The sequence below is a fragment of the Triticum aestivum genome, chromosome 6B, assembly GCF_018294505.1.
Source record: "Triticum aestivum cultivar Chinese Spring chromosome 6B, IWGSC CS RefSeq v2.1, whole genome shotgun sequence".
NCBI lineage: Eukaryota > Viridiplantae > Streptophyta > Magnoliopsida > Poales > Poaceae > Triticum > Triticum aestivum.
In genome coordinates this window covers 585,275,685-585,288,231 of record NC_057810.1, presented here as the reverse complement: position 1 = coordinate 585,288,231, position 12,547 = coordinate 585,275,685, and the positions used below count along the sequence as shown (strand labels likewise).

Sequence of the window (12,547 nt, the reverse complement as noted above, 5' to 3'; positions counted from 1 at the left end):
GAAATGATGTAGAATTTCTAGAAAGCATATAAGGTTATTTGAAAGGTGTTTTTCAATGGAAAGCCTGGATTAAGCTACTTGAACATTGAGCATCAAGATCTATGAGGATAGATCAAAATGCTTAATAGTACTTTCAAATGAGCACATACCTTGACATGATCTTGAAGGTGTTCAAGATGGACCAGTCAAAGAAGGAGTTCTTGCCTGAGTTGTAAGGTACGAAGTTAAGACTTAAAGCTCGACCATGGCAGAATAGAGAGAAAGGACAAAGGTCGTCCCCTATGCTTAAGACGTAGGCTCTTCAGTATGCTATGCTGTGTACCGCACCTGAAGTGTGCCTTGCCATGAGTCAGTCAAGGGGTACAAGAGTGATCCAAGAATGGCTCACAGGACAGCGGTCAAAGTTATCCTTAGTAACTAGTGGACTAAGGAATTTTCTCGATTATGGAGGTGGTAAAAGAGTTCGTCGTAAAGGGTTATGTCGATGCAAGCTTGACACCTATCCGGATAGCTCTGAGTAGAGAGACCGGATACATATAATGGAGCAACAATTAGAATAGCTCCAAGTAGAACAGTTATTTGGAATAGCTCCAAATAGAGCGTGGTAGCTGCATCTAGGAGATGACATAGAGATTTGTAAAGCACACACGGATCTGAAAGGTTCAGACCCGTTGACTAAAACCTCTCTCACAAGCAACATGATCAAACATAAAACTCATTGAGTGTTAATCACATAGTGATGTGAACTAGACTACTGACTCTAGTAAACTCTTGGGTATTAGTCACATGGCGATGTGACCCGTGAGTGTTAATCACATGGCGATGTGAACTGGATTATTGACTCTAGTGCAAGTGGGAGACTGTTGGAAATATGCCCTAGAGGCAATAATAAATTGATTATTATTATATTTCTTTGTTCATGATAATAGTCTTTTATTCATGCTATAACTGTATTATCCGGAAATCGTAATACACGTGTGAATACATAGACCACAATATGTCCCTAGTGAGCCTCTAGTTGACTAGCTCGTTGTGATCAACAGATAGTCATGGTTTCCTGGCTATGGACATTGGATGTCGTTGATAACGGGATCACATCATTAGGAGAATGATGTGATGGACAAGACCCAATCCTAAGCATAGCACAAAGATCGTGTAGTTCGTTTGCTAGAGCTTTGCCAATGTCAAGTATCTCTTCCTTTGACCATGAGAGCGTGTAACTCCTGGATACCGTAGGAGTGCTTTGGGTGTATCAAACGTCACAACGTAACTGGGTGACTATAAAGGTGCACTACAGGTATCTCCGAAAGTATCTATTGTTTTATGCGGATCGAGACTGGGATTTGTCACTCCGTGTAAACGGAGAGGTATCTCTGGGCCCACTCGGTAGGACATCATCATATGCGCAATGTGACCAAGGAGTTGATCACGGGATGATGTGTTACGGAACGAGTAAAGTGACTTGCCGGTAACGAGATTGAACAAGGTATTGGATACCGACGATCGAGTCTCGGGCAAGTAACATACCGATAGACAAAGGGAATTGAATACGGGATTGATTAAGTCCTTGACATCGTGGTTCATCCGATGAGATCATCGTGGAACATGTGGGAGCCATCATGGGTATCCAGATCCCGCTGTTGGTTATTGACCGGAGAACGTCTCGGTCATGTCTACATGTCTCCCGAACCCGTAGGGTCTACACACTTAAGGTTCGGTGACGCTAGGGTTATAAAGGAAGCTTGTATGTGGTTACCGAATGTTGTTCGGAGTCCCGGATGAGATCCCGGACGTCACGAGGAGTTCCGGAATGGTCCGGAGGTAAAGATTTATATATGGGAAGTCCTGTTTTGGTCACCGGAAAAGTTTCGGGCGATATCGGTAATGTACCGGGGCCACCGGGAGGGTCCCGGGGGTCCACCAAGTGGGGCCACCTACCCCAGAAGGTTGCGTGGGCCAAGTGTGGGAGGGGACCAGCCCCTAGGAGGGCTGGTGCGCCCCCCACAAGGGGGCCAAGGCGCAAGGGAGAGTGGGAGGGGCAAACCCTAGTCCAGATGGGCCTTAAGGCCCACCTAGTGGGCGCCTCCCCTCTCTCCCCCTCTTGGCCGCCTCCCCAAGTCCCATCTAGGGCTGGCCGCACCCCTTGGGGTGGGAAACCCTAAAGGGGGCGCAGCCCCCTTCTCCCCTATATAAATAGAGGCCTGGGGCTGCCCATAAGACATGAGAACTTCTCCCTCTCTTGGTGCAGCCCTGCCTCTCCTCCTCCTCCTCTCCCGTGGTGCTTGGCGAAGCCCTGCTGGATTGCCACGCTCCTCCATCACCACCACGCTGTTGTGCTGCTGTTGGATGGAGTCTTCCTCAACCTCTCCCTCTCTCCTTGCTGGATCAAGGCGTGGGAGACGTCACCGGGCTGTACGTGTGTTGAACGCGGAGGTGCCGTGCGTTCGGCACTTGATCATCGGTGATTTGAATCACGACGAGTACGACTCCATCAACCCCGTTCACTTGAACGCTTCCGCTTAGCGATCTACAAGGGTATGTAGATGCACTCTCCTTCCCCTCGTTGCTGGTTTCTCCATAGATAGATCTTGGTGACACGTAGGAAAATTTTGAATTTCTGCTACGTTCCCCAACAATATTTTATATATTTAGTATGTTAAATATAAATAGTTTTATTTATAAATTTGATCAAAGTTTGCAAACTTTGACTTTCTAAAAATATGTACCCACTACATTATGGAACAGACAGAGTAGTTGCATATCTAGATAACTTACTTGATCCGCATTACCCTAAAAGTTGGTAGTTAAGATCAAAAAAATTAGTCTCATATTCACCCCCACCCCCCCCCCCCAGTCGACCTCTCGATCGTTTCACGTATTTTCTAGAAAATTTATGCCCCCCTTAGAATACACATCCCCCCCTAGTCGACCTCTCGATCCTTTCACGTATTGTCTAGAAAATTTATTCCTCCCTTAGAATACACGTTTTTCTGTAGTTGCAAGCTCACAACCAAAGAAAATATGAAAAAAGAAACATGGCTAAGTGTGAGGACTGCTTGTTCTATATTTAACATGAATCCATTTTTCACTTGTGTAGTAGATACTAAATTTGGGTTCTTATTTCTGCTTATTTCCATTTGTGTGTTGGTGTATCCTTTGAATATGTTGCTAGATACTACGTTGCTAACAAAAAAACCACACGTTGTTGAAACTAGTTACATTTGTAGTTCTTTAGTGTATCTAGAAATATAGAGATACTATGGTTTTTTAATGGTGTGTTCTGGATGGACATTAAGCAATTATGTGTAAGATTTTTAGAACAATGAGGAACTGTGCTATCCCCTATCCAATTAAAAAGAAAGAGGAGTTGGATATTGTCTGCAAGCATCTTGCTACTATGTTGAGAGAACCGATGCCAATCAAATGTAGCTGACAAATCCTTCTATGGACGCTAGGGCTCACCTCTCCTCCCAACAGGCCTATCCAAGGACATCTTGCAAGCACTCAAGTTTTATGATGGAGATGTTGGTCAAAGTTCCCCGTTGAGGGGCAAACAGACCATGGATTGGGTCTTCCTGAGCCTAGATTCTATCCTAGATGCTTGCTAGTTGTCAGCGAAGGAACTCCGACCCAGAAGCCCAAGGTGACTCTCGTAGCTCCATGAGTTGTTTATTTTTTATTTTTGTGCTCAGTTGTCAGTTTCGTTGGAGGAGATTTTGGGTAGTTATGTTATGACATGGACTTTTTCATTGTTCTTTGCCCTTGTGTGGCCTTTTAACTATAATTTGGACCATGTTTTGTTCTCCGATTTCTATAATGGAGCTGGAGAGGGTTTCTTCTTGATTTCTCTACAAAAAATCTCTAGTGTGAATCACACCTCTCTGCTAGCCAGCAACAAGAAAGTGTTACAAAGAATGTCTTTCCATTATATTTTCTTCATAAATTCCAAACTCCGCCGATCCTTTCTTTCAAAAAGACAAAATCATTCAACTAAGAAAAGAGGAAAGTGTTCAAAAAAGAAAGAAAGGAAAAGGGAGGAAAGTGCAAAGCGTCGGTGTCCCCTTCACCATGTGGTGCTCGGATCTCCAACGCTCACGCTGTAACGGCCCCATACGGCCATTATTCCCTTCACTCCACTCTATCTGCAATATCAATCATCCACTCCACTCTACCTCCCCACTCTCACTCACTCCCCAACTCGCAGATGGCACTGACTTCCCTTCCTTGTTGCTTTATGCTTTAGGTAAACCTTGAGGATGCAATGCATCGGAGTTTTGGAGTAACAACATTACCTTCTTCACTATAGAGTTCTCACATATACCCTTTCTAGCACCATGGTTGATGACTTAGTATAGCTTATATAATACTATTCATGGTGGATTTTCATGGAGTTCGAGAGTTTCTCTTTTGATCTGTGTAGTTTAACTATCTTTCACTAAGACATGTTTTATTGCCTATGGTTATCAGAGATATTCTCGGCTATGGTTTTATCTTTTTTCTTGGTGGAGCATGGTGTTTCTTTATTCTTGTGCTATATATCATATTAATCGACATGTCATGGATGTCCTTAAAATAAAGGAGACCTTGTCAAATATTTGTAGAAACTGGTGTTACCTTTCACTTGTCAATTTATGTAGTAGCATTCCAAGCGCTAGCGCGCTTGGGGTGTTACAATGGGTGTCTAGATCTCGCTAATAGTTACTGACCTAAAGGTGTTCTTGACATGTCCCATGTAGGGTCACACACTTAGCGACTAGTTGTATGTAGAAGAACTAGGAGATAATGGAGAATGGGATATTGGGCTTCCAAAAGTGTTTTTGATGGTTACAAAAGTGTTCTAGAAGATCCCGAGACTATGCCGGTGATACCCGGGAGCATCTCAGTATGCACCGAAAGATATATTCTAGAAGGTTCATTGCGGGCCAACCCTCGCCAGCTCGGGGGGCAAGGTACAACCAAGGGCCCAAGTCAGCCAGCCTTAGGAGGCTTGAGGGGCAAGCCTCGCAGTCTAAATCTCAGGAGTATTCCTTCCTGCATGGGGGAAACCCCCCTCCCCCACCAAGTCGGTGGACCCCCTTGGCCACCAATATAAAGTGTCAAAGGCCACACAAGACCACCAAGTCAACCCCCCTTCTACCATGTGTCTCGTCTCTCTCCCGATCTAGACTAGTTCTAGTCTGATACGTCTCAAGGCTATCTCTATCACTCTAGTTCTTCATAAAGTTTCTTTGTGCTGGTTCCATAGATTGTTGCGGTACTACTAGATCAGTTCATGTGGATACCTCAGAGATGTCATCTTCAAGAGACTAGACCGATGGATCTTCCCGGAGAAAGTTTCCGTGACTGGGAGGTATAACCTAGCTCTGGGAATCAGTGAGCTTCATAAACTCTCCTTCTTCTTCTTCTGCATGGATTGTTGGTGAGATCATCGTTACATGTACCTCCATACTGATCATGGGATTGATCGTGCATTTTTTAGTAGCACGTTCCCCTACACTAAATGGTGTTCCTAGATTTAAAAAATTCTCTCTTCTGCTACTTCTATTGTCTTACCTAATGGTGTGCTTGGCAATCGGTATAAATGCAAAAGCGGAGTCAGACAAGGTGATCTTCTACCACCACTTTTATCTGTGCTAGCAGCTGATTTGTGGAAACCATTTTATATGATGCCATGGAGAGAAGTGTATTGCAACCACCTGTCAGAGTTTCCTCCGGCCTTGATTTCCCCATCCCGCAATATGTTAACATCATGAAAGCCTATCCAGATCATTTGGAGCAGCTAAAGGACATGGTTGGTCTCTTGAACAACGCTCATGGTTTAAAAGTTAACTATCAAAAATCTACCCCCTCTGTCCCATAATATAAGAGCACTTTTGACACTAGTGTAGTGTCAAAAACGCTCTTATATTATGGGATGGAGGGAGTAATTTAGTTCCCCTTAATGTGGCTCAGGCCGATGCTCAGAACTTGTCTAATAATTTAGGTTGTCACATTGGGATGTTTCCATTTATCTATCTAGGGGGCCCACTTAGTTTTACAAAGCTAAGAATGAAACACTCCATGTATATTATTGAAAGGATTCGGAGGAGATTAAGTGTTTTCTCACAATATCTGGGTTATGATAGTAGACTTCTCATGGTCAATGTTGTCCTTTCAAATCTTCCTACTTTTATCATGAGTTGTTTGCGGCTATATAGAGGCATTATTGGACAACTAGACTAGTATAGGAGGCACTACTTTTGGAGACGAAAACACCTTAAAAATATCTTCCTCTTGCTACTTGGGATTGGTCCGTAGACCTAAAAATAAAGGAGGGTTAGATATTATGGATCTACAGATGAAGAACACCCGCGTCTTGCTTAAAATGATTCACGAGTTCTTCTATCATATGGATATACCCTTGGTTAACTTGATTTGGAAGGCCTATTACCAACATGCGTTTCTAACCATCCAAACACCTCAGTGATCCTTTTGACGGCGAGATTGTCTCAAACTTCTTCTAGTGTACGAAGAACATGCTCCTTGTCACATTGAGAATGGCCAGATAATTGACTTTTGGTCAGACAATTGGAACGACATGCCCAAATTGCAACAGTAGACACATTTGTATTCCTTCTCCCAACTTCAACACATTTCCATTGAATCAGTATGGAACTTTGAAGATCCTGCCAACCACTTCCTTTTACCTCTCTGGGAAGAGGCATATGAGCAATTCCAGGAGATGATGCAACAACTCAATACTTTGCAACTAAATAAAAATCCAAATAGTTGGCAATTTCCACATGGTGTTGTTAGGTACCAAGTATCCAAAGCTTGTTCTCAAATGGATAGGGAAGACTTGTTGTCAAGTTAAAAATTAAAATTTTCTTTTGGCTGTTGATTCATACACTATAGCTCTTCTTGAGAGAAAGAACTTTTTTGTTCCTGACTATACATGTGTTATGTGCGGCATGCATTTCACTGAGACCAGAGATTACCTCTTCTTTCATTGTCCATCCGTTCAGATTTGTTGGTCTTATTTATGTCCCACCTGGGACGCCACACATGGAGGCATTCGAGATGAAATTGATCGGCTCATTGAAGATTATCATACTAATCACGTGGGCTATACGGAATATTCGTAATGACTTCATTTTTAAAGGCATTGCTCCTAACATTTATGCTTGTAGGAAAAAAAATCAATGACGAGCTTCAATGAATCATCTTCAAAGCAAAAAAAAGGAACACAATAATTTTGGGGCGCATCTAGCTGGCGGCCGGGGGCTCGCTATCGCTCCCGAGCGGCCGCCCCCGGTCCCAGGCAGCACCTGTAATCCCCACCGCATATACTAAAAAAGGCAAAATTGCTACTAATCTAAAAATACTAAAAAGAACACTGTTAATTAATCATCTTATATGGTTTTTTCTCACGTGATGGATGCCTACCTGTCGATGCATTAATGTTCATGTGTTCGTCCTTGTGCATTAATTTTTGGTTTTTAAAATTATAAAAAACATAACTTCTAAACCGCGCGTCGAAATTCAGATCCGTTTTCACTGTTGAAACCCTCGCGACGTGCTCTTCAAAAGTAGACCCCGCATGGGGGTGTTTCAACGAACTAGTCTTCCTGCCAACTAAACATCAATATATGTGCAACTAGACTACATGCAGCGGCAACTGAGCATATGCGTGTGCCAATAGTCCTTCTGCCAACTAAATATCAATATGTGTGCAACTAGACTACATTGTCAGGTCAATTGCGCATATGTGTGTGCAACTAGTGTCCTGCCAACTAAACATCAATGTGTGTGCAAGTAAACTAAATTACAAGCCAACTAAGCATATGTGTGTGCAACTAGTCTTCCTGCCAACTAAATATCAATGTATGTGCAACTAGACTATATTACAAGCCAACTAAACATCAATGTGTGTGCAACTAGACTAAATTATAAGCCAACTGAGCATGTGTGTGCAACTAGTCTTCTTGCCAACTAAATATTAATGTGTGTGCAACTAGACTAAATTATAAGCCAACTGAGTATGTGTGTGTGCAACTAGTCTTGTTGCCAACTAAACATCAATGTGTGTGCAACTAGATTAAATTATAAGCCAACTGAGCATGTGTGTGTGCAAATAGTCTTCCTACCAACTAAACATCAATATGTGTATAACTAGACTAAATTACAAGCCAACTAAACATCAATATACGTGCAACTAGACTACATTACAAGCCAACTAAACATCAATATACGTGCAACTAGATTATATTACAAGCCAACTAAACACAAAGTAACTGAATATAAGACATCTCAATACACCCATCCTAAGGAAGACCGATAAATCTGAAAAAGGGACACATACATTCAATAGAAAACAGAGGACAAAAATGCAAAAGAATCAAAAGATAAGGTTCCTGTTACGAATCAATCGATTCGTTTGCTGCTGGCTCTAAACGGAGAAAACAACCGCTCTGAGGATTGAGCTCGTGGATGCTCTTCTTCTTCTTCTCCCGTGGCTGCAAAGTCAGCAACGATCAATGATCTAGTGGTTCTTAAGAAAAGTCAGCAACGTGGATCTCCACAAGCACCATTTTAAGTAAAAAAAAGCAAATACTCTTGGAGTAACAACAGCACATGCTATGCTACATGCACGATAAGCAGTAGCACTGCGAAGCAAAAAGAAATCAGTCGGCAAACTCCAACACGTCCTCGTCTCGCTAAATTCTCCACAAAACAAGCTACACAAGCAGCGGCCACACAAAAAGAACTCCATTTCCTAGCCGCTGTTCTCCAGATCGAGGACGAGCTCCCTTCCCCCTTTGCGTCCGTGCTTCCTTCTCCACCGGCTGCTCCGGCTAGATCCAAACCCGTGTTTCCTCCTCTCCCAGCCGCTGCAGCCACACCAAGGCCTCATGGTGACTGCTGCTCCCTTCACCCTCCTCCATAGGTGGCATACGAGCTCTTGATGGCGTCGGATTTGAGGATTGCGAGGGGCGTCGGCGCAGGGCTCGGCGGCATCGTGAAAGCGTCCAGGCAGCGGAGCCCACACGAAGACGTGGGACGGCCGGATCCGACACGGAGCTCCTCGGATCCGTCCGGGTTCACCTGCAGCTTGAAACCGCGCTGGGGCGGAGCTGTCCTCGCCGCCGATGTGGCTGCTGCTGCTGGATGGAGGCAGAGAAGGATTCGTGTGGAGGATGAGATCTAGGGAGGGCAGCGGCTTGTGTGGGAATGGAAAGAGGACTAGAGGGACAGAGACGAACCCGACAAAAAAAAACACCTGACTCTCCTGGGCTGCACGATTCGCACGGAACAAGCGGTCGAGGCGCGGCCGCTCAGTTTGACAGAATAGCGCGCGTGCACTTTTTAGATTTTAGGATAATTTTGAGTATTGAGTCAAAACTTTCAGATAGCTATTCTTTATACATGATGTTGTTGTATTTTGTTCAGTTTGTATACCTATTTGTTTATTTGCAGACTTGACTTTGTATTTTTTTTAATGAACAAATAAAACGCAACAAAGTCATGTTGTTTCCCTCGATTTTTTTAATAACAAACTCAAAGGGATGGTGACGTAGGATACAAACCACACTATATCTTAGATGCATTTATTATCATATACTCCATTTACACAAAAGCAAGTATTAGGAAACGGATTTGTAATTTCAAAGTCTCTTGAGAAATATAGGTCATCAGAAGTTTTTTTTTTTTTTGAAATGTAGGTAATCAAGAAGTTGGGGTATGTGAGGAAATGAAATACTGTAGATCCGGTTGCGGCAATATACAGGGAGGCGACCAAACCGCGTCGATCGGCGGAGGGAAAAAGTGACAGGAGTTGCTTAAGCCAGTCGGAGGCGTAACCTCACCGCCGGTGACGGCCATACGGGCATACGGCCCCACGCTCACGTGACCATCCGCACCGACGCCAGCTGCAACCTGCAAACGAGAATGCTGGATCCGTGACTGCAGCGACGGCATGCACCGCGTCCTCGCCTCCTCGGAAGCAGGCGAACACACGTACGAACAGTGCGGAAGGCCGGTTGCCCTGGCTCTTGACCAAATTCAGTGCACTCCTTTATCGGTTAGTAGTATTTCTTACACAAGTTAATGGCCAATTACACCTATGGACCGGACCGCTTAGCTCAGATTTTTGGATAGCATCCAAATTGGTGGTGTCTGGTTAAAAACTACTTCCTCCGTCCCGTAATGTAAGACGTTTTTTGACACTACACTAGAGTCAAAAAACGTCTTACATTATGGAACGGAGGGAGTATAAAACACTGTGCAGTAGGTTAGAGCATCTCTAGCCAATCCCTCCAAAGTGGTTAGAGGGTAAAAAATTGGTTTAAAGGTCTTAAATCGGACCTAACCGATCCCTTATACTTCTTGCGTCGTTGTCGCCTAGCTACTCATGGGCGTGCCTCTACCGATCATCAAGTGTGATGACCGCTGACGGCTAGTGATGCGCCGGGTCTCAAAGACGATAGAACATCCCGGATTGATCAAGAGAGATCTATTGGATGTTGATGCACTAGTTGGTAATGCGTCGGGTCTTGAAGACGATGCAACTTCCTTGACTGCTCCTCTCAAAATAACTCTTGCAACTTTTGGTTACGGGAAGAAGAATACATTGGTAATTGATCAAGAGAGGTCTATTGGATGTTGGTGCACTAGTTGCTAGAGATGGGATTGGAGAAGACGTAATGTCTAAGTTTGAGAAGACAAGGAGAAAAAAGTGTGTAAGCTAGAGAAGGCAACAAAGAAGAGCAATAAGGAGATGGAGAAAATATTGATTGAACATGTAGAAGCGGTCAAGGAAGTTGTGTTTCTATTAAAGTGTGTAGATTTTCTTGTTATTTTCTTTGGATGAGTGCTAGTATTCACCTCATAGTGACGGACCGGTGAAGTATATGCCTAAGATGTCGTTTAATAGAGTAACTAGGTAGTAAGCTTTAAATCCATGGTCTCGAAAGAAATTTATTTGTGTTATTTTTTAATGAGTTAAGTTTTATGGGTTCGTCTATGAACTTTTTCTTTTAGGGATCTGGTTGCTGAAAAAAGAAACTATACGACCGGGTCATACAGACCCAAACTGAAGACCACCTCGGGTGTTTGACACATGTCAAACCGAATCTCAAAGCAGCTATCAACTTCTTCCATCGTTTTCTTGTACCAAATCTTGATTTCTGTAGCCCATATTGATGTACCGGCTGCACCATACTCTTGTCGTCGGCGTAATCTGCCATGGCTGCTGTCCACGTCATCGTAGTGGCGCTCCCTGCCGCCAGCTGCAACTCCCCTGCTCGTCGCGTTCCATCCCTTTGGGGGCTCCATCCCGCCTGGCGTGATGCGCGACCGCCGGTGACAAGACCTGATGCAGTTCGTCGCCATGAATGATTGCGCTTGTGACGAAGCAGATGGACAAGTACCTCGCACTAGTGCATCGAAGAAGGCACGCCGTCTTGTTGCACGACCACCACCAGCGAAAGGTGGGTGGGGCTTTCGGTTGTCAAAAGAAAGAAAGGATGGGAATCAGAAAGGGGAAGGGACTAGTGCTTTGAGATTGAAAAGGACACGCGTCAGATATCAAGGTGGGTCTCATCTATACCTGGCCATGGGATACCCGGCCCGGCCTGGGCCGAAAAAGCCGATCCGGCCCGGTCTTGCCCGCGGCCGGGTCTGGGCCTAAGTTTTGAGCCCAACGCACACGTCGGGCCGGGCCTGGGCTTGGCTTTTTTGCGCTTTAGGGAAGGGGCCAGGCCCGAGGCCCGAGGTCCTGCAGGCTTTTTCACTGTCAGGCCGGGCTTGGACCTAAAACTTAGGCCCGACGAACGGGCCAGGCTGAGCCTGAGCCTAGGTTTTCTGCCTCGGGCTTCGTTAGGCCCGGCCCGAAGCTCGGCCCGACCCGACCGATGGTCAGGTATAGTCTCATCTGAGGTTGTGTATGACCCTGGTCGTAATTTTTTCCCTAGTTGCTCCAGAGAAATTTCCCTTTCTTTTGTGGTATTAATTAATCTGTTTCTTTCGAGTAGAAAAAGAAAAGGCAAAGCAACTGGACCCCTAGATTTTCTCGAGCCTCCCCTCACCGCGCACGGTGCGCGGATCCCCAACGCTCACGATAACGGCGCGACCATTATTCCCTGCACTCCACTCTCTCCGCAATCTCAATCCTCCACTCCACTCTGCCGCTCCACTCTCGCCCGCTCCCCAACCCGCCGGCGGCAATGGCGTCCCTCCGCGCCTCCCTCCTGCTCGTGGCCGTGCTGTGCGCGCTCGCGGCGTCGTCCGCCTCCGCGGCCCGCGACCTCCGCTTGCGCCCTACCCAGTTCGTCGTGCGCGGCCGCGTCTGGTGCGACACCTGCCGCGCCGGATTCGAGACCCCGGCCTCCACCTTCATCGCTGGTACGTGCTTACGCCGCACCCGCCTCTTTCCTCCTCTCGATCCGTTACGGTTGTACTAGTATCGACTTCGCAGGAGCGCGTCTCTCCCTCAGCCTCTCCCCGTCGTTTCACTGTCCCGTTTCCTTCCTCCAAAGGCGTTAGTTTATCCAGGAATGTTGTATGCGTA

At 45.3% G+C, this 12,547-nt stretch overlaps 1 protein-coding gene across 1 annotated transcript in view; it reads left to right on the top strand.

Annotated features, from left to right (window-relative positions):
- The first annotated feature begins 12,034 nt into the window (after positions 1-12,034).
- The window catches only part of LOC123138164 (pollen-specific protein C13), a 4,528-nt gene continuing 4,015 nt past the window's right edge, over positions 12,035-12,547 (top strand). The window contains exon 1 of the mRNA XM_044558077.1: positions 12,035-12,381. Within this exon, the coding sequence (XP_044414012.1) occupies positions 12,204-12,381 (178 nt within the window). The 5' untranslated portion in view covers positions 12,035-12,203. The remainder of the gene's footprint in view (positions 12,382-12,547) is intronic.